Below are 22,839 nucleotides of genomic sequence, written 5' to 3' on the forward strand. Positions count from 1 at the left end.
GGGGAAGAGTAGGAGGCAGCGTGCCCAGATACCCACAAGTACTCTGCCCCGGGCCCCACCAGTACCCTGCTCCTGCCCCTTACCACCTGGCCAGACACCTACCCACACCTTGTTCCTGTAACATATTGCTCCACCCAGATTCTGCACCCCCATCCCTAGCCCACTTACCGGCAGCCCTGTCCCACACACTGAATCCCTCATTTTTGGCCCCACTTCAGAGTGTAGAGGGGCCCACCGATTCCACTAACCCTGGAACCCCAGAAGAATTAATCCAGCCTGAGGTCTTGAACCTCGTTCCTACCTACCCTCCCCCCATGTAGCTGGGGAGCCAGGGGAGGGAGGTGGCTCAGTTGAAGCCACATCAGTCGGATTGTGGGGAAGAAGGCCTGGAGGGGTTTTTTTTTTTTTTTGTTTGGTCGGTCGGTCGGGTTTTTTTGCATCTCTCTTGTACGGTCCCTGACTTATTTTTCTCTGGATCACTGACCCCTGACCCAAAACTGATGCCCACCCCCCAACTAAAGATTTTTTTTTTTTTTGTCTTTCGACATGTAGGGGTATCAGGTCAGTCAGTGTTGGGGAGGGGGCGAAGAATGATGTAGAAGGCAATGGAACTCTTTTGAACTTTCTAGCACGCTTGTGGGAGTGTTTGGGACTGTTCTATCGTGGAAGTAGGTAGCTGGTCTTGTGCAGTTACTGGTGGTGGGATATATGTAAGGCAGCACACGTCTGTACATCATAGTAGTAGTAAGTAAATGCTCGTGATATCATATCAAGGTAACGTGTGCCCATTAAATTTATGCTATTCAGGAAAACTATTTTTATAGTTTTTTTAATTAATATATTATGGCTGTGATTAAGAAAAGAAAATATGAAGAATACTACTTTAAAGTACAGCTTCGCTGTCATGGAAAAAAAAGGACCAGTCATCCTCAAAGCGTAATATGCCACACAGTTTTCAGCAATTACGCCCTGAGACCTAGTTGTCTTGAGTGACGCTTGACAAAGAACCAAAGTGCTTCGACACACAAACCAAAAGAGGCTTTCGCTGCTAAACTTCAAAATTTGAAATGCGTGAAACTGGACACTACTGGAGCTTTTCATCAAGCAAAGCAGTAGAAGAATCTTGGGAACTGTTATTGCTCACCGCTAAAGCCAAGAAAGCACATATGATCAGAGAAACTCTTGTGAAGCTTTGCTTGTTGAAAGCAGTTGATGTTATCCTTGGTGTCAAAAGCAAGAAAAAACTACTGTAAATTTCACTTTCCGACAATCGCAGGAAACATCGCATTGATGACCTGGCGAAAGGTCTTACACTTCAAGTTGTGGAGACAGTGTTGGCTTCTCCTTTTTTCACAATTCACTGTGATGATACCACTGATGTAGCACAATGCTGTCAGTTGCTTATCTACGTTCAATTAATTAATGGAACTGTGAAAGAAGAGCTGTTTTTTTCAAAGGAATTGATGACCACAAAGGCTTCTGATGTTATGAAAATGATTTCTGACTTTTTTGAAGAAAATAGACTTTCATGGGGAAAACTGGTTGGTGTATGCCCAGACAGTGCTCCAGTAATGCTTGGCTTTCACTCTGATTTTGTAACAATGGTTAAAGAAAAAATATCCAGCCATAACCCCAACTCACTGTGTCATACAGAGACAAGCACTGGCTGCTGAATTCCTTCCAGATGACCTACATGACTCGTTGAATTTGTCCATCTAAGTTGTCACTTTTGTGAAAACAGGGCTTTAAATACAAGATTTTTTACTGCTGTTTGTATGGATTTGGGAGCAGAACATAAAACTCTTGTTTCACACAGAGATATGATGGCTTTCCAAAAGTAACATGCTTTGGAGATTATTTGAACTGAAGGATGAAGTGGAAATTTTCCTCAAGCAACAGAAGAAAGAAGAGTTATATCATGCATTTACAGACCAAACGTTTCAACTTTCACTGGCATACCTCGTGGACATTTTTGAATCTCTGAACAACCTCAGTTTGAAGCTCCAAGGAAACAACTCTGCAAACAAGTACCACTGTGCCATCAAAACGTTTACGGAAAAAAATCCAGCTTTGGAAACGTCAAACACAAGCTCAGATGCCTAACTTTTCATCTTTTCTGACATTTTCATCACTTGCTGAAAATGAAGGTTTGCAAGAACTTTGTAAAGAGGATGCGACGAACAAAATTGTGTTTCATCTGGACTGCCTTGTTAATGTATTCCTCCGCTATTTTCCAGACTTTTCTAGCAACTCCATTCATAAATTAGTATGCAGTCCATTCAATATTGATATTGATTCATTGCCGGAAGTATTGCAAGAACAAGCACTCGAAATAAAATATGATTCAAGTGCTTGAAAGTTGGAGAAGCACTACGTATTATTATTTTGTTTTCATCAATGAACCTCTGTGAAAAAAAGCTTTTCAAGTTTAGTTACATAAAAACGAAACAGAATCGACTGCATGTCAAAAACTATTTACGTTGCACACTTCCATCTTTCAAACCTAGGATTTCCTAACTCATGAAGAAAATGCAGTATCATCCTTCACATTAAATTTGTTTTGTTTCTTCTACTTCTGATGTTAAATTACATTTTTATTAAAATTTTAGGCCAAGAAAAACTATTTGTGCTTAGTTTTAAATATAATTTTTATAACAAGTTTTTGTGTTTATTTTAAATTTTATAATTACAAATTTTTTTTTTTGGTAAAAAGGAGGTGGTGGATGATGGTAAAGAAAAGGTATGGGGGTGAGGGCTTCTCAAAAATCAAAAAGGGGGCGTGATGCCAAGAAGTTTGGGAACCACTGCTCTAGCCTTATGCCAGGCAGATTACATCAATCGGTCCTTTAAATACAGCCCTTTCTGTGACAGCATGGCTAAAAAGTGTGGTACAAGATGGGCAGCCAAAAACCCTTTCAACTCATTTCACCAGGAAGGAATCATTCCAAAACTAGACTGCTAATTCACGAAGCAAATCATAGCAGCCACATACAGGCAACCATCTAACCAGAGCAGATCCAAGCACAATATTGCAGGGCTATAGGGTCCAATACAGCCCTGGCTGCATTGACAACCAAGTTCTCGTACTGAGGTAGAAATAAAAATGCAGTGACACTTTGGAGTACACACATGTTCAGAAATGAGACGCCACCTAGAACAGGACAGGGCAGCAAGACTGAATAACCTAGTACCTCTCTCATAAAGCCCATAATAACACAATTAGAACAGATAGAACGCACACAAAATCCCCTAGAAAGAGAAACCACAGCACCTGAAAGTTGGAGGAAACAAAGAGCTAGAGTAGTAATGGGGGGGAAAAAAAGAAAGGTTGGTGATTTAAGATAAGTAGTTAAGGTTACTGTAAGGGTAGGCCATGAACATAAGTTTGGGGAGAAGGGACTAGCACTTGTAGCTGTGCTGTCCATAGTATATATCCTTTAGGATTTGGATGCTCAGCCTATCACACCCCAGGATGAGTGCTGAACAGGCAATCAGCAGAGAATAAAGGGTATATGTTTGCTTTTGTTACAATTCAAAGATCTTTTAGTATTTGTCTCCACATTTTGAAGGACAAATTTTCCACCTAATAGTTAGTATAATTATTTTTAAACTAAAACCTGAGTATGTGAAAGCCAGTGATTATTGCTGTTGATACCCCTGCCTTTTTTAAAAAAAAAAAATCAATGCAAGGTATTAAAAAAACACTGATTTATTATGCATAGTTTCAGTTTTGTGCAACATAGCTAGTGATCATGGCTTGGTTTCTGTTCTGTTCATGAGCAAATATAATTTCTACTTAAAATGTGAAGTACAGAGCAAAACTTGTGCAGTTTTGGCAGAGCCACAACAAATTTTTAAAGTTCAAGTGAAAACTAAACGATATATTATGTGAAGTAAAAAAAGCCCACATTTTCTTTAACATGCTACAGAACCAAGTCATACTTACAGGTGTGTAAGCATTCTGTTACAGTGGTAGCATCAATAAGGTATCCATTGCAGAGACGACAGGTTATATGGGCATTAATATCCCAAAGTTTAATCTTTCTAGTCAGCATCTTTGGTGTCTGTAGAAGAAATACATAAAAGTGAGCCTTTCAGGTGTACTGATTACGTAGCACGTCTTGGAGTACACCAGTTACAAATAATATACATTAGGTATAGGAATAAGCAGCTTCAAGCTCCCATGCATTTTATGTATGGAAAAAGGATAGCAAATAATTTTTAGGACTGATATGATAAAAACGGGCAGTGAAACAAAATGTACGATGTACAGCATTTTAAGGTTTGAATAATGTGTATCAGAAGGATCAGTAATTACATTACTTTACATTGCTCAGATTCTATAGACAATTAGGAGGAGTTTGATATTCTGATCTTCACAGTTTTCCATTTTGTGCTAGCATGTTGCATAACAGAGCTCCTTCATTGATGAAACTTTATGGCCATATTCTGCCTGTTTTATTCATGTAAGTAATCCCATTCAAACCAGTAGTTAAAGTATATAAAATGAGCAAAGTGCGTCCTGAAGAAAGTTCACCAGAGCACAAGATCAGAAGGAGTTAGCCTAGTTTGGTAAAAGTTATCAAGTTGCACTTTGTATTTATAACCTATTTTCCCCATCATTAAATCTGTACTTGGAAACTGAAGAAAAGCTGTACTTGAATAAAGTTGCTGCAAAGTAAACAGAAATGGTTTTCCACACAGCTTAAACTAGGATCTCACCAAGAGAAACTATGACTTCAAAAATAAAGTTAAAGTTAGCTCTATACCAACAAAGTTGCCTTCTACAAAACTTAAGACATCTGGACTGAATGCTTTTATTTTTCCAAGGTGAAGGACTGTCACTAATACAGGTTGAACACCTCTGGTCCAGCACCCTCAGGATTTGACCAGTGCCATATGAAAGAATTTGCCAGCCAAGGGAGATCAATATTGTCTAGCAGCATTACCAACACTTCCACTGCTTACTGGGCTCTCAAAAGACATGAAGTATATTAGAGCTAAATAACAACAGCACAGAACACTATGAGCCAGGACTGTGGACTATAAAACTTTACGGCTGTGTCTACACTTGGCCAAAATTTCAAAAGGGCCATGCTAATGGCCAAATCAGAGAATACTAATGAGTGCTGAAATGAATATTCAGCGCCTCATTCGCATGCTGCCAGCTGCGACACTTCAAAAGTGCCGCATTTCGCTTGTGCATGGCTGATCTACACGGGGCCCTTTTCAAAAGGGCCCCGCAAACACGGAAATTCGTTTATTCCCATCAGCTGGGGGATTTCAAAGTTTGCAGGGTCCTTCCAAAAAGGGCCCCATGGAGAAAAGCCACGCATGATCGAAACGCTGCACTTTCGAAGTGTCGCGGCTGGCAGCATGCTAACGAGTCGCTGAATATTCATTTCAGTGTCTCATTAGTATTCTCCGATTTGGCTACTAGCATGGCCCTTTCGAAATTTTGGCCAAGTGTAGACATAGCCTCTGGGACCACAGGAATCTTAGCCATCTCCCATGACAAGAGGCTGTCTGGTTAACTAAAACCATGCCAGACTGTGGATGTTGCTGAATTAGTGTGTGCCAGACTAGAGAAGTTCATCCTGTCCCATAATGAAAGAAAAGGAAAATAGGGGTTTTAAAACAGAAGAGCTCTTTTCAAACCATTTTTTGTGGCATTTCTGATATCATTACTATGGCAAACCAGTAGCTGCAAAAAGCATCTAGGCCTTTTAAGAGAATGGTACATGCCCTTGAGAATTAATACACCATTAAGCTATTTTACAAAGAAACAGATATGTACTTTTCCCTCTTCTCAAATTGCAAGAAGCCTCCTTGAAATTTGAAGAATGTTGTACTTCACCCTGAAAACCATTCTATGGTGACAGATACTTACAAAGTGAACTTGAAGCCCTTGAGACATACTTATAATTCACTAGTATTACATGTCACCCTCATGTTTTTGATGGCCTGTATTTTTTAATTAACTTTTTGATTTGGAGAACATACAGGTTGGACCTCTCTAATCTGGCACCCTTGGGACCTGACCTGTGCCGAACAAGAGAATTTGCTGGACCACAGGAGTGCAGTACTGTCTAGCACACTACCAACACTCCCACGGTTTACTGGGCTCTCGGAAGACATTTAGGACTATACAGGATAGCTCAGTGGGTTAAGCATTGGCCTGTTAAACCCAAAATTGTGAGCTCAGTCCTTGAGGGGGCCAGCTGGGGTAAATGGGGGGGGGGGGAATAAAAAAAAAAAAAAAGGATGGTGGTTTAGATTTGTACCTGTAATGACAAACCTTCTAAACCCACATACATTTGTTGCTAAACAGAAATATTTTGTTTAAAGCATGTGGAAAAGTTCCCCAAGATACCACAAAATGGCTAGGAGAACAAATTTTGTCCAAAAGCAGCTTAAAGCTGGTTAAACTATGGTCTCTCACACAAACAAGTAGCTCATATCTAAAATTAGATTATGGCACACAAGAATATATAAGCTTCCATATGCCTTTAATTCCATAAGCATACAGTAATAAAGTAACACATACATTAGATTTAAATGCTGCCCCCTAGAATAGTTTAAGACACTAGTCTTCTCCAAAATTTTAATACATGAGCAATTAAACTACACTCTCCCCTCAGTTAGTGTATCCTGGTGAAAAAAATGTGACTTTGTTGCTGACTGATGCAGGTAGTTTGTTAGCCTCAGCCAGATAAAAGGAGCAAGCAGCGGCTGTCAAAAGGACCCAGGTGTGAACTGCGCAGTTCACAAGGCAGAATATGGAAAGAGACCAAGCCACAGGAAAACACTTTAGCTAAATTCTGTGTATCATCTTAGTTCCTTTTGTTTCAAAAGCAGACCCAGAAAGATCCGAGCTATGACCTGCTAAAATCTGTGTGGGCAATTTAAGCATGATAAAGAAGCAACCTGCTTACACATTTTTGCTATAAAGGAACATGCATTGGTAAAATAAAATGATAGAACTGAAGTTAAAGCAGGAAGAGAAACCGGTTTTACAGTGTGTTACATTCAGCTCCCACACTGCAGGTGTCACCAAACAGCTTTCACTAAAATGACTGACAGCATTTGGTTCGGAACTACAAAATGTTAGTTTATTTTGGAATACATTTCATAATCCAGATCAAGTTCTTCAAAGAACACAAGCTTTCTTATTTAGATACAGCAAGAAGACAGGGTATAGCTTTTATCTTACACTCTTAGCTTTTTTAGTCTTTCCCCTCTATTTATCTAAGTATATAATTAAACATGATGGACTGGCAGAAACCAAGCTTTTGAATCAATATGAAAGGTAACGGGACTGAAAAAAAAATACATCACCCTCTATTTTAAGCCACTAAAATGCATTCCCACCTCTAACACTGTAAAAACATAAAGCAGAAGAAATGTAGCACTTTAAAAGACTAACAAAATGATTTATTTGGTGATGAGCTTTCATGGGACAGATCTGATGAAGTGGGTCTGTCCCACAAAAGCTCACCACCGAATAAATCATTTTGTTAATCTTTATAAGTGCTACATTTCTGCTGCTTTGTTTTGCTGGAGTACAGCCTAACACAGCTACCTCTCTGTTACTGTAAAAACATAGTATGCAACATGAGAAAAACTTAAAACACTTCAAATTCATAAGGCTGAGGAGACAAATGTACAAAAAAAAGCACTGTACAGATTTTTGAGGTTCCATAATTAAATGAACTAGTGACTAGCTGTTAAGGAAGCACCAAATGTGCATTTAACTTCTTCAGTATAACAAGTCAGAAAATATGCTGCAGAATTAGATTACTCCTTTTACAATATTCATTTTCTAGCTTAGTTTCCAAGCAACAGAAAGATCTAACAGTTCTTAGAGTAGGAGTCTTGTTAAAAAGATCGCTACATAAAAGACATCGGTGTTTGCAGAATCCAAAGATGAGAAAATATTCGTCATATACTCTTAAAATGATGTACACAAGCTGGTTCAAGCAGTAGCTACTGCTAATGGTGATCACAACAGAATCTGGTTCCAGTATCTTTGGGCGGAGGGGAAGAATCGTGTGTCATAGTGACAATCAAAGTTAAGGAAAAGGTTTTTAAAAAATGATTATGATAAACAAGTAAGCCAAATGCAAGTAAACTTAAATTCTCAAGAGTTTCCATGTTTCCAGGTGTCCAGTTTTCAACTAACACCAGGCTGAAAAGGGACCCTCCCCAGCCTTTTCTGGAAGAGCTAAGAATAAAGCAGCTGAGATACAGCACTAACCAATATATAATCTCATTAAAATCAGTTGTTATAGATAACAAAGGTTTTACACTTCTCTGGAAAAATGAAACAGGGGCAAGCCTGAGAATGACTTAATAGTTCAATCAACAGTTCTGGTGAGTAATAAACCCCTGACTGAACACGAAAGCATAAGAACAAACCAACATGACTTCTGTAAAGGAAAACTGCACACATCCAATTCACTAAAATTCCTTGAGCGTGTTAAAACAAGGAAACAACACTGGCTGACAAACTGTCTTAGAACTTTCAAGGAGTCTGGCTAACTCACAAGAGAGTTTTAAAGTGGTAAAGTACTGAGAGATTAAAAACTGGGCAGAAAATAAAAAGAGTAGGAGTTTTCACCATAGCTAGCTGTTAACATGCCTCAAAGTTCTATACTATAAATATTTGGAAAAGGGGTGGGCAGCAAGAAGTCACATTGTGAAGATGCCAATCACTTAGATTAATCAATCCAAAGAAGATTAAGGTAATACAGACAGGGGAGATAAAATGAGGTATTGTCAATTCAGTGTAAATGAACACATATTAATGTTGGCATATTACAGCACAATCATCAGCTGTAAGCACTTTGGCCCAGATTTTTAAAGGCATTTAGGCAGTACTCCACTCAGCATTGCAAAGTCACTTGGGGTGCATTTGCCCGCAATCAGGAGATATAACTGCAGTTCAGGCAGGCATATTTCCACCCAGCTAGCACCGCTAAGAATGGCAGTGCAAATGCAGCAGCACAGACAAGCAAGTTTCACCCCGTGTTCTAGTCAGGCTTCTACAGCCCATGCTAAAGCTGTCAACTGCCTTATAGCTGTTTCCTTAGGCACTTCAGCCCAGGTTTGTTTGTTTTTTACAGCTATTTACTTTTAGGCATTAGAGTAAGGTCTCAGAGTACAGAAGGGTTCTGTTCCACGCACCCTCCTGTAAACCTGGATTTTGCACAAGTTGGGGTCTCACTTTTTCCCCGGCAAAACACACGTTCTGCAGCCAAGGAAGAAGCCAAAAGGTAAGTCCTGGGTGGGGGCGCAGATGGGGTGGGTTAAGCCTGGCTGTGGGTTGGGGCTGTGGGAGGCGGGCGGGGGGTGGGTTAGGGATGGAGTTGAGGAAGGAGGGTGAGCTGGGCTGCGGGGTGGCAGGGAGCTGAGTCAGAACCAGAGCTGTGCCTGGGCGGTGAGCCGGCAGCAGGGTTGCACCAGAGCGGGGCGGGGCAGGCAGGCAGCTCGTGAGTTGTTAGCTGGGGTGGGGGGCGGGCATTGAAGCCATGCCTGGGTGGGGGGCAGGAGGGGGACAGACAGGCAGGCAGGCAGCTTGTGAGCTGGCAGAAGGGGTCACGCCGGAGCCGTGCAGGACAGAGGGGGCAGCTTGTGAGCCAGCACGGGGATTGCGCCAGAGCGGCTTGAACCAGAGCTGCTTGGAGGTGGTTTAAACCAGGTCAGAGGGTGGGTTCAGGGTCAGATGCATAAAAGCAGGGTCACACACTCTGAGTTCACGTACTCCGAGACCTTACTGTACTCAGCTTTCCATTGCCTAACCGACTTCAGGGCATAAGGCTAGGTCTATACTACAAACTATGGCTGACGCAAGCCACATCAGCATACAGGTGCCAAACTCTGTATTCACAGGCACATGCATACTTAGTTGCTTGCAGTGGTACACATACCTCACTAAGAACACGTACTAAGTATACTCTCTACACCAATATCTAAATCATTGATGAAGATACTGAACAGAACCGACCCCAAAACGGACCCCTGTGGAATCCCACTCGTTATGCCCTGCTAGCATAATTGTAAACCATTAATAACTACTCTCTATAGGAACATAAGAACACCACCCTAGGTCAGACCAAAAGGTCCATATAGCCAGTACCCTGTCTGCTGACAGTGTCCAATACCAAGTACCCCAGAGGGAGTGGACCGAACATGTAACAATCAAGTGATCTTTCTCCTGTCATCCATCTCCAGCTTCTAACAAACAGAGGCCAGAGACACCATTCCTTACCCATCCTGGCCAACAGCCATGAATGGACCTAACCACCATGAATGTATCTAGTTCTTTTTTAAACCCTGTTATAGTCCTTGCCTTCACTGCCTCCTCTGGCAAGGAGTTACATGGGTTGACTGTGCACTGTGTGAAGAACTTCCTTTTGTTTGTTTTAAACCTCATGCCCATTAACTTCATTTGGTGTTCTCTAATTCTGACATTATAAGAACACGAAAATAATTCTTCCTTGTTCACTTTCTCCACACCACTCAATTTTATATACCTCTATCATGTCCCCCCTTAGTCTCCTCTTTTCTAAGCTGAAAAGTCCTAGGCTCTTTAATCCCTCTTCATATGGGGCTCTTTCCAAACCCCTAATCTACAAACAGTTATCCAGCCATTTACGGACCCACCTTACAGCAGCCCCATCTAAGTTCTATTTGTCCATTTTATTAATAAGATGATCACGAGACCGTATCAAATGCCTTACTAAAGGCTAGGTATACCACATCCACTGTTTCTCCCTTATGCACAAGTCTTGTTATCCTAACCAAAGAAAGGTATCAGATTGGTTTGGTATGATTTGTGCTTTATAAATCCATGCTGGCCATTACTTATTACTTTATTTTCTTCCAGATGTTTGCAGATGCATTCCTTAATTACTCGCTCCATTATCTTTCCTGGCACAGAAGTTAAACTGACTGGTCTGTAATTTTCTGGGTTGCTCTTATTCCCCCTTTTATAGGTGAGCATTATATTTGCCCTTTTCCAGTCTTCTGGAATCTCTCCAGGCTTCCATGACTTTTCAAAGCTGATAGCTAAAAGGTTCAGATGCATCCTCGATCAGTTCCTTGAGTATTCTAGGATGCATTTCATCAGGACCTGGTGGTGAGTGGCAGGACATCTAACTTTCCTAACCTTTTTTTTTTTTTTTTTTTTTTTTATATCTTCTAAACCCACCCCTTTCCACTAGCATTCACTATGTTAGGCATTCCTTCATCAGACTTCTTGGTTAAGACCAAAATAAAAGATGTCATTAAGCAGCTGTGCCACTTCCAAGTTTTCTGACATTGTTTCTCCCTCCTCTCTGAGTAGTGGATCTACACCGCCTTTGGTCTTCCTCTTGCTCCTAATACATTTATAGGATGTCTTCTTGCTACCCTTTATGTCTCCAGCTAGTTTGAGCTCATTTTGTGCCTTTGGTTTTCTAATCTTGCCCCTGCAAGCTGTATTGTTTGCTTATATTCACCCTCTGTAATCTGTCCTAGTTTCCACTTTTTCTAGACTCCTTTTTGTTTTTGAGATCTTGCAAGATCTCCCACTTAAGCCAGCGCAGTCTTTTGCCATACTTTCCTACACAGTGGAACAGTTTGCTTCTGGGCCCTTAATAATGCCCTTTCGAAAAACTGCCAGCTCTCTTCAGTTGTTTTTGCTCTTAGTCTTGATCCCCCTGGGACTTTAGCTACCAGCTGTCTGATTTTACCAAAATGTGCCTTCCTGAAATCCATTGTCTCTATTTTGCTGTTCATCCTTCTACCATTCTTTAGAGTCATGAACTCTTACAAGTTCATGGTCACTTTCTCCCAGGCTGCCTTCTTCTTCCAAATTCTCAACCAGCTCTTCTCTATTTGTTAAAATCAAACCCAGAACAGCTTCTCCCCTAACAGCTTTTCCAACCTTCTAAAATAAAAAATTGTCTTCAGTGAGGTCCAAGAACCTTCTGGATAGTCTGTGCCTCGCTGTGTTAGTTCCCCAACATATGTCAGGATAATTAAAGTCCCCCATTACCACCAAATTCTGCATTTTGGGTGATTTTATTAGTTGCTTAGAAAAAGCCTGATCTATCCCTTCTACCTGGGTAGGCGGTCTGTAGTAGACCCCTAGCATAACATTACCATTGGTTTTGTTTTGTTTTTTCCTCCCTTTTAATCTAAACCAAGACTCTCATGGGTTCTGTCTCCTATATCCATCTCCACCTCAGTCCAGGTGTGTACATTTTTCACATAGGGTGACACCTCCCTCCCATTTACCACACCTATCCTTTCTGAATAAGATGTATCCTTCTATACCAATATTCCAATTGTGTGTATTATCCCACCGAGTCTCTGTGATACCTACTATGTCATAGTTGTGTTTATTTATCATGACTTCAAGTTCTTCCTGCTTATTGCCCATACTTCTTGCATTTTTATATAGGCATCTAAGATGCTGACTTGATTTTGCCTCCCAGTTCTACCTAGTTCCTTTTTTTCCATCTGCTATTATGCCCCATGTTCCCTCCCAACTCCCAGGTCTCCATGTTTTTCACTTACCTACCAACATCCCCATCCACCCAGAGTGCACCCTGTGCCTCCCTCACCTAGTTATACAGGAAAATGGGAAGCAGGTCTCTACCCTATCTTGTAAATAAAATTCTGAAGCATCGACACCCCTGCTTTGTCAGTCTGGGGATGGGATGGGCATCATCCCGAGTGTTAGAGGAAAATATATGGCATATGCTTACCCAACGTCCCTTCCCCTTAATCAGGTTGAGCCACGCTCATCTGGTGACACTGGCAACAGCGTGAAGGAGTCTCAAAAAAGACCTTGGCTTAGAGCACAGCAGCAGACCCCACCACAACTCCCACTCTTCCTACTCCTCCTCCCTGTTCATGTCAGGGGTCTGTGTCTTGGACTTCTCTGAAATATCCACAGTGCCCCACATGGGGTTGGCAGGGTCTCTAGAAGTACTGTTATCCAGCTCCTTGTAGAGGCAGCAGGTGCACAGCACAATGTCAGATCTATACAGCTCCCTCAGAACTGGGGTATCCCTGGAAAAATTTCCTTCTCCCAGTACGGATGCTGCATGCCTTTGCCTGCATCATCTCTGCAACCTACTCTTAGGGTCCACACTTCTACAGCTGTATTTGCACTGCCTTTTCACCTGATAGGCCCAGGAGAGCCAATACTTCTTGTTGACTCCAGGAAAGGGTGCAGCTGGTGCATGCAGCCAACTGCTCAAGGGCGAGCTACGACGTTGGGCAGTCAGGAAACAGAATTTTAAGACACTCAAGGAGTTTTAAAGCAGGGTGGCTGGAGGCAAGGTAGTTTAAAATTGTGACCAGAGCGTTCAGACCACAAATGCACATACAGTACAGTACTTTGTTAAACTACTGGTGGGGGGGGTTGGAGGGTTCATTTGACAAGGGAAAGAAACTGTTGCATTTAAATTATGATGGTTAAAATCATTTTTCTTATGCACAATAAAGTTTCAAAGCTGTATTAAGTCAATGATCAGTTGAAAAATCATAATTTGTTCAGTTACAAAAATTCCCAAAGATGTCTGTAATTTTCAGGTTCTTCTGCTGAAACCAAGATGGGCTGCTTAGTAAGAGATGCCTAAGATTTAGCCATGTTCTTTCACTGAGGAAAATCTTGTTACTGTAGATGTTTTCTGTAATGGATAAATTAAGGATCTAATGAAATATATTTGTTAACCCACTAAACTACTGGTTGTCACAGCTGTCATTAATAATGACTGGATTATATATTTTATCAACCATCTAATCTGAAGATAACAAAGGAAGTTCCAGAAGTACTCAGGTGAGGTTTTAGCCACAAGTCTACCTTCCTCACCAACAGCTGAAACACTCACTGTCCTTCTGCAGGAACTTCTTTTCACACCCTCAGGACTTCAAATAGTTCACAAAATCATATTTCATTCCTTGGCTGCTTGTACTGAGAGACTTGGGGAGCAGGGTGAGTAAACAAGAATTTTGCTGACTTTTGAAAGCAAAGAATAACATTTCTCAGCCCCCTTTTAGGTAGGGGCATACGTTCCTGGTGTATACTATGCTACTCCAACTAGTTCTGTCACAGCTCCATTCATCACAAGAGCTCCTTCGTGTATATTTGAGTGACTGCACAATAGCCAAGAGCTTGTACTGTATGTCCTGAACTACTTCTAGTGGAATCTGAAGGTCCGTTGCCACTATCTGCAATGGTTCATCATCATCATCGCCACCTGTGACCACTGGGTAGAGATAGTGAAGATGGAGCAACTGTCTCATTGAACAAGAACAAGAAGTCCTGTGGCACCTTATAGACTAAGATATTTTGAAGCCTAAACTTTTGTGGGCAAAGACCCACTTCATCAGATGCATGGGAGGAGAGGTTCCAGAGGAGGGTTTAAACCCTCCTCTGGACCCCCCCGGCCCCCCGAGCCACTATTCACAGTATTTTAAGCAACATTTCACAACAGCAGAGACTGACAGGTATGAACAAACAATGGGTCACATTTTGCTAAATATTTTCTCTCTAGTGAATACTGAGGGTTGGACCTGAAAACTTTTATTCTTAACTTAGGAAAGGAGGAAGTGATCCAGGTCATTGGAGTTAACATATGATAGTACTGTAATCTAGCTTTGTGGGCCATAAAAATAGGATACTTTGGACTCTGCACTACCGCTGATAATGTAAACTCCAGGACAGAAATTAATCTGAATCCACATTGTTTGAAGAGTGCAGGAAGCCTGAAATACAGGTCAGCCCTTGGCAAACCTAAGCTCTGGTGAGCCAGTCTTTCAAGTAGATGGGTACCTGAAGACCCAACTAATGGCCAGATTCTTAGTCAACAGCTGGAGAGTTGCTGCTAACCAAACAGACACAATTTATACTGGAAAAGACTGTTTTCCAATCAGAACCAAAAGGTATATACCTGTGGTTACTGTGGAGAAACGTGAACCCCCGGCCCCCAGCCTGAGCGTTCTGGACCAATCCTGACAAAGAAAGAAAAGATTGAAGCTGTTACTTTGAAAAAAGTTGCTTAGGTCTCACTGTGCTAAAGTGGATGAGATTCTGCTTTCTTTTTGTGCTTGAGGAAAAAAAGGCTTATCCTCATAAAATTCTCCTAAACCAGGTGCTATTGTTCTGAATGGCAAGACTGCCTTCCCTCAGTGTCAATCATCCATGAAATGAGTGGGAAAACACTAGGGTGAGAAAAGGAGCGTCATCTCTAGCATGTGTGAAACTAAATTCAGAGGTGGTAATATACCAAATCTGGGGAGGAAAGGGAAATGAAGGCCCTATGAGAGGGAACATGAAGATCAAACTGGAATCAAGCTCCCCCATCATACCAAAGTTACTGCTTCAATAGACACCGTGGCTAAAACCAAGGCAATACAAGAAAATACTGATGAGCCCGTGATTTAATTGCTATATCATTGAGACTCTCTGTCTCCAATATCCCAATTAATTAAACCGGGTCAATGAAAAAGGGTATTTGGAGTACAGTCCCATTCTAAAGGAAGAAAATCCTTGATGGGGGCGGGGAGGAGGACAAAGAAGTCCTGTAGCACCTCAGAGACTAACCTAACTAGGGAACGGGATGGATATTAAACCACGGTCCTAGCCTCCTGGTGGTTTCTCCAAATATTACTTTGTTTCAACAATAAAGTGCTGCCTGTGGCAAAACATTTCTGGCGAGACTGAAAGCTCTCTGTTACAGATACACAAAGACTTCAGCACCGAAAACAGCACGTAATTCTCAGCGTAGACTACAGAAGTACTGCCCATATCTTCTGGGGACCCATTTTGGTCTAGTGGAAGTTCAGTTTGAAGCTCCTTCATATTATCTGGGACCTGAGTAGAGGACAACCAAATAGACATCCCCTGAAGGAATGGTCTTGTCCTCAATAGCATACATGCTAGTCAGGAATACTTTTTGGCTACACGAGGCATACCTCTTAAAACTGCATTTCTTTTCAGAGTCTGCCATCCAGAGACCTGAAAAGACAGAAAAATAATCTGAAAGTTAAACACTAGAGCTACTGGAAGTCCAACCACCACTATGAAAAAGACTAACCTACCAATTTACCTAATACTAATCTAAATTCACTAGTCTAACAGTCAACAGCAATAACAGTGTGGCTGTGTCTACACTTGCATTCCTCTTTCGAAAGAGGTATGCAAATGAGGAAAACTGAAAATGCAAATGAGGCACAAATTTGTATATTTCACAACTCATTTGCATTTTCAATTTCCCTCATCTGCATACCTCTTTCAAAAGAGGAATGCAAGTGTAGACACAACCTGTGGTGTTTTTTGTTTGTTTGTTTGCCTTTTAAGAGAAAAAGGAAGGAAAAAACCTGCCATAGCTAATAGAAAAAGGAATTCCAGGAAGCTCTCATATGATATACCTTAATATGGCTCATCAGGCCAAGGGAAATTACTTAAAACTTAAGCATTTTTTGTCAACATGTGGTGGCGAGGAAGAACAATATCCATTTATCTGAACAAATAAGACAAATGACCCAAAAAAAATCTCAGCTAGACTGCAATTACGTGCTTCATTCAATATATCAAATCATTTCCCATCTCAAGTTAAAATATTTTTGCACTGGATCTGGTTTAACTAATTCCACAGTGAATTTTAGTGTAACTGCCAAACAAGTTATGAGGAATCACTTCAGTTCCAACCTATCTGCATTCCAGTTGATTAATTTGTTGCAATCTCTGACACAGAAACAAGATCATTAGTAATTCAGTTCTCAAAAGGTTCCTGAGAAGATTGTTATTTTAATGACTTTCAAGTCTGAAAAATCAGAGCTGCTCTCATTTCCATGACACAGTAAAAACCTACTATCTGCCTCTCCTGAGTACTAGCTGGCTAAATAATTAAGTCAAAAAGATGAGGATCTGAGGATTGGTCCTCAGGTGAGCATTTAGTGGTCTGAGGTTAAGAGAGTCACCTTTCTTCAACACAATACATTTCAAAGCAAAACCACTTGTCTACCCTGGCTCACATGTGTCAGTGATTGTTTCTTTTCCTCCAGTAATTACAGTTTCCCCAGTGATATACTTTTACATGGCTGCAAGATCCAGGAAATTGTTCATTAAGCAAAGCCCGTTTGACAGAAACAGGCTAAAGCAAGCTGCACTTCTCCCTCACCCAAGGCCAAGACTGAAAGGACACCACACTAGAGGTCACTGAATGAAGCCCTAAAACACTCAGAAGTGTGCTTCCTCTCTAACAAACTACACTCTTCTCAATTGTTTGAGGACAATCTTTGGAGCAGGAAGAGCCTTATCTGTTTCCCCAGCAAAATAGGTCCCTGGGATTTCAGGCACCAACACATACTACAAGTATTTACTCCATACCAGTCTCATGCCCTTCAATACAGGAAGGGCGAGCAGTTCAAGTACAGACTGAACTTCTCAAAACCTGGACACTCTGGTCTGCAACATTCACCATCCAGCAGGACCACAGATGTCTCCAGCCTAGAGAGCTCTAGTGGCCTAGAATCTGGTGGCCGGGAGCCCTGCTAGGCCAGCGGCAACCTCCCCTGGTCAAGCTAATTCCCTCATTCGACACTGCTCAGGTCCTGAGGGTGCCAGACCAGGGAGTTCTAATCTACACAGGCAAGTAGATACATATTTCACAAGTTAGAGGACAGTAGGAAATACACACCTAGATGCTCTAGGCTTATTTTAGAATGGTTTCGTCTTACTGTCCATTTGTAGCATAAACTAAATGATCTGCAAGTTATCACATACCAGTCTTAAGTGAACAGGATTAAAATAGTTAGGGATGTGTATCAGGGTCAAGGTTCTCCACCACAATTTAGATAAATACCCATTCCACAGAATCCTCTTAATTGAGGCATCTGATCATACAGATTCTCTCAATTTAAAAAAGAAAAAAAAAAAACGAAAAATCCTGAACACACACTAATTAGTAAAACCACAAAACAATTATTTTACAGTATTTAGTAGCTCCCTGCAAAGCAAAATACTCCCAAAGCCATCAGGAAAACCTAATGAATCTACCTGATAACTGGCACGAAGAGCTACTTTAACAGGGGATTTTTCTGGAACACTTATGGGAAGTCAGCTATAGATTTAAGCATGATAATTGGAGTTAATGGTCTGCACCTATGGCCACAAATGAGCCTTAAGCCAGAAGTGACAAAGTGGAGGGCAGGCTCCCCCCCACAGGGGAGCATGAAATTTCACAAGGGGGGTACAGGAAAACCAGCTGGTGGGTGTCAGGCTCATCCATCACACTGAAAATGTTTGAATATGTTACTGTTTTTGTCTGTGTGTATTCACATTTATATATTTATTTTCTTATACAGGTCAAAAGTGCTTTTTTCATACGAACACCACCAAAATCTCCATCAGTTTGGATTACATTAGATAGGTGGGGAAGGGGGAGGTGCTGCTAATTGCAGGGACGAGAAGTGGGGCCCGACATAAAAAGTTTGCTCACCTCTGCCTTACACTATCAGAAAACTGGGATTTAGACTGGGTAATCATTTAACTGCTTTTTATTGACCAAACAGGTCCCTGCTTAGAACTTTAGAACATAAACTACACTGCAATAAAAAACCCCAAAGCATTACAGCTCAGAGCCTGGGTTCACTGATTTAGGCAGCAGGGCTATAAAACTGCAGTGTAGAAGTCTGAGGTCAGGCTGAAGCCCAAGCTTTGGGACAGTGCAAGGAGGGAAGGGTCTCAGAGCCTGGGGTCCAGCCTGGCCCTGAATGTCTATACTGCAATTTCATAATCCTGCAGCCCCAGAGCATGTCAGCTGACCAGGCCATGTTGCCAGTATTTTAATGCCTCGTAAACACAGCCTTATCAAATAGTATTCCAATGAAGCAGAAACAGTAGTTCATTAACACTGTGCCAGGCTAACTCCCCTGAAATGTCTCAGGGATTGCCAGCTATCCGTACAGTCATTTAAATTAAGGCCAAAAAGCTATCCCCTAAAAAGTTGAATAACCCTACCCCAGTGTCTCCACTATTTGAGTTTCTGTTGAATTTAAGTCCTGGGTCTCCTCAGCTGATAAACTTTACAAACAATATTCCAAAACCCACCTTAACTTCCCTTCCCTAAAAGGAAAGAGGACAGGAACGGCAATCAACATGTTTAAATCTCCATACAACAACGCTTAACATTGCCATGCATCTCTTACCACATCATAGAAAGCCCCAGGACCCCTTTGAACAGCTTGATTAATATGCCTTCACATGCACGTAAGAGCAAGAAGTCTTCTTCAAGTTTGGCAGGAACTTTAAGATTATCCTCCAATAAAACAAAATTAATTTGTAAACTGGTGTAAATACAGACCATACTTGTCTAAACAAGAGTTTAAAACAAAAATGCTTTTCATTATTACTTTAGGGAGGATTTAAGTGCCTGCAAGTCATTGACTTCTTCCTAGTACTGTGTATTGGATGAAGTTCACACCTTATGTCAGTAGAGTGCATGTAAGGTGCCCAAGAGTAATTTATCTATTGCCTACTGAGACAAGAAATAACTTGCATAGCAGCATGCTTCTTAGCATACACTTAAGAAGCATAGAGGAAATATGAAGATATCTGGAAAATAAGTTTATATTCAAAGCTTTAGACCATTGAGTATTCTCCATTCTTGGGAGACTCTCACAGTTCTTCATTTAATTACTGCAGGATTTTCTTTGAAAGACACCATCATTAACTTACACACAGTTCTTGTCTGATATCCAGAAGAATAAAATCCTTAAGGTAGCAGGTATTTCACTAGCAACAGTATTACTATTAAAAGATGGAGTCTCAGAGAGGTAGCCATGTTAGTCTGCTTTTTTGCACAACAAAGCAAGCAGTCCTGTAGCACCTTATAGACTAACAATATAATTTATTAGGTAATGAGCTTTCATGGGAAAGACCCACTTCAGATTCTGGAGCAGAACTGAGAGGAAAACTAGATATAAAAATTAAAAAGGAGGGAGGGGCACGAAGGGGAAAGAGGGGCAGAGAGAGACAAAAAGCCACCTGGGGAAGCCTCAGTTAAGTGGGATGTCTGCCATGCCAGCACATATCAAAAGTGGGGAAACTGTCCTTGTAATGTGAAAGATAATTGAGATTTTTGAGTCCACAGTGATAGGTATCATACTTGTGAATGAACTGATATTTGCACGGATAGCAGACATCCCACTTAACTGACAACTCCCAGAGGTTTTTCTTCTCTCTGCTCTGATTTACCATGCTTCAGTGGCTGGATCTAGTGCAGGCTGCATTTTCATCTACTTTGAAGAGATTTTTATGATTCAAGGGTTAAGGTACATTTGAGTTTACGCCTGTGACACCAGCTGTTTAAGGAAACTTATAGCTAGGTTTACAGACATTCAAGATTACAACGAAATAAACACAACCTGGGATGAACAAATAAGAAAAGGTCACAATGGCATCTGAATGGACTAGACAACTTCTGAAGTTTAAAACCTACAAGAAATTTGTTTCTAGATTGAGGGGGTAAAAAAGGCAAAATTGGAATTCTCAGATAGATAATTGACCTAAGTATTTCTGATGCCTTTGTAGCAAAATATAGCACATTAACTATTGACATGTAAAAAAACATATCCTTGATCCTCCCACCAAGAATATAACCTTAAATGCTACAATCACAGACAATGTATTCCACTGATAAAAGACTATCCCTTTCCATGCTTTGTACTTACAGACAACAGCTTCTTTGACATACTTATATGTATTTTAAAGCATCAGCAACTATGGTGATGTAACATTTAATAAGTCCTCCAACCAATTTTTGGGGCAAAGATTTCATTTCATTTCTTCTGTGCAGTACAGTGAGAGCTTAAAACTTGCAGACAACATAAAACCAATCAAGCTTTGGGTAAATTCTGCAGCTAAGTGTAACTTTCCACCCATGATTTGACCAGTACAGGTTGCTCCTATAGCTTGGTGTTGAAAACCTCTATAATTCTGTCAACACTGTGTCTATTCCAACCAAACTACTGTTCCAAATAAGAAAAAAGAAGTGTGACTGATTTATCAAAATAAACTTTGGACTAAGCTAAGGTGTAGTATATGGGGAACCTGAAAACCATGTGGTCAAATTTAACATTCACTAATTCCTGATTGTCCTATCCACTTCACTACTAACTGAACAAGGATGCCTAACCCAATGAGAACAGAGCAGCTCTCTAATATGACAGTCAGACACAAGGGGTATGTCTACATGGCATTTTACAGTGCACAGGAGTAAGCCTCCCAGCTCACTTCAATAGACTGAGTAGCACCCCTCACTCTAGTGCTCTGAAAACAATGTTAACACTTAAGTTGCAGCTCATCCTGGAGCTCAGGCTCTGAAACTCAGAGATTAGGATGCGTTTCAACATCCTGAGCAACCTTCAGAATTCAGTCTACATAATTAGCTACAGAATACTAGCGCAAGCCTCTCTAACCCAGGTCTGCCTACCACAGCTGGGCAATTCACTTCTATTCGCTCCAGAAAGTTGTGTAGACACACCCACTGTCCCTAAGGAAAGAAAAGTCTTCCCAACTTTTGTCTGCTAGGCTGTTTAAAAATGGAACTATTCATGCGTAAACAACCAATTGTTGTGGTGTATTATGCAGCAGCATCTCCTAACGAACAATACGCAAATAGTAACTGGTTCCTCTCTCAGCCAGCATTTGTAGTTAATCTCAAAGCATAGGTGCCAGTTATCTGTGCTGCAAGTTCAAGGCACCAGCTCTGCTGATTCAGGCGGATTATTTGCACCTAATTCTATTTGTTTTACCTTTAAAAACACTAATAAATTACACATAAGAAGTGATGACAAAGTTAAGGATAAGAGAAAAAACCAAGCAAGTTTAGACACACTAAAACAACATCAACATGTCTTTTTTCACTCCACTAGCCACCAGCCTTCCCCGCCCCCTGCCCTCATACACACAACACACACCACATGCATCTGAATTGTGAGACTGAATTACACGAGCACATACAGTACAATTCCTTTAATCCGGCACATCCGGGTCCAGACAGGGGTTGGATTACCAAATTTTCCAGACGACTCGACATCACCCATCCCCGCACTCCAACAGCTTCACCACCCCAGCTGCAGACCACCACCCCCACATGTCCCCAGCTGCAGATCACCACCCCTACAGGTCCCCAGCTTCTTCGCTACTCCCGCTCTCCTCCCACTCCGGGGAGTGACCAACCATCCCATATTAGGTGGGACGGTCCCATATTTGGGATACCAAAAAGGCGTCCCTGCTTATTTCTGAAAGGAAACGAATTGTCCTGTACTTAGACCCTCGGTGGTGGGGTGGGCAGCACCCATGGCCGCGGCTTCCCTGGCCCTCTTGCAGCCTTAACCCACCCCAGGCTTAACCCCTCTGCCCCCCTCCCAGGGCCCCAACCCACCACCCCACTCCCCGACTTATGCAAATTTCCAGGCACACATATCTCGGGGACTTTTCTATGCCAGACCATCACATGTTGCTGGATTTTCTCCATAAATGGGACTATTTTTGCAAGATGCTGGACCATCAGGATTTCTGGACCATCAGAGGCCAGATTAAAAGAATTTTACATAAGAACGGCCATACTGGGTCAGACCAAAGGTCCATCTAGCCTAGTATCCTGTCTGCCAACAGTAGCCACTGCCTGGTGCCCCAGAAGAGGTGAACCGAAGACAATGATCAAGCGATTTGTCTCCTGCCATCCATCTCCCGCCTTCAACAAAAGGCTAGGCACCATACCTTACCCCTTGCTAATAGCCATCTATGGACCCGACCTCCAAATATTTATCAAG

The 22,839-nt window shown here is 41.5% G+C and overlaps 1 protein-coding gene across 4 annotated transcripts in view; it reads right to left on the reverse strand.

The window, feature by feature from the left end:
* The window catches only part of PCGF3 (polycomb group ring finger 3), a 108,549-nt gene that overhangs the window by 26,290 nt on the left and 59,420 nt on the right, over positions 1-22,839 (reverse strand). For 2 of the 4 annotated variants that reach the window (XM_074994550.1, XM_074994549.1), the window contains exons 2-3: positions 15,973-16,015; positions 3,947-4,064 (exon numbers count right to left, since the gene is read on the reverse strand). In XM_074994550.1, the coding sequence (XP_074850651.1) occupies positions 3,947-4,055 (109 nt within the window). In that variant the 5' untranslated portion in view covers positions 4,056-4,064; positions 15,973-16,015. The remainder of the gene's footprint in view (positions 1-3,946; positions 4,065-15,972; positions 16,016-22,839) is intronic. The other 2 variants (XM_074994551.1, XM_074994548.1) reach the window with 1 other exon arrangement.

Source organism: Carettochelys insculpta, chromosome 5 (genome assembly GCF_033958435.1).
Source record: "Carettochelys insculpta isolate YL-2023 chromosome 5, ASM3395843v1, whole genome shotgun sequence".
Classification (NCBI taxonomy): domain Eukaryota; kingdom Metazoa; phylum Chordata; order Testudines; family Carettochelyidae; genus Carettochelys; species Carettochelys insculpta.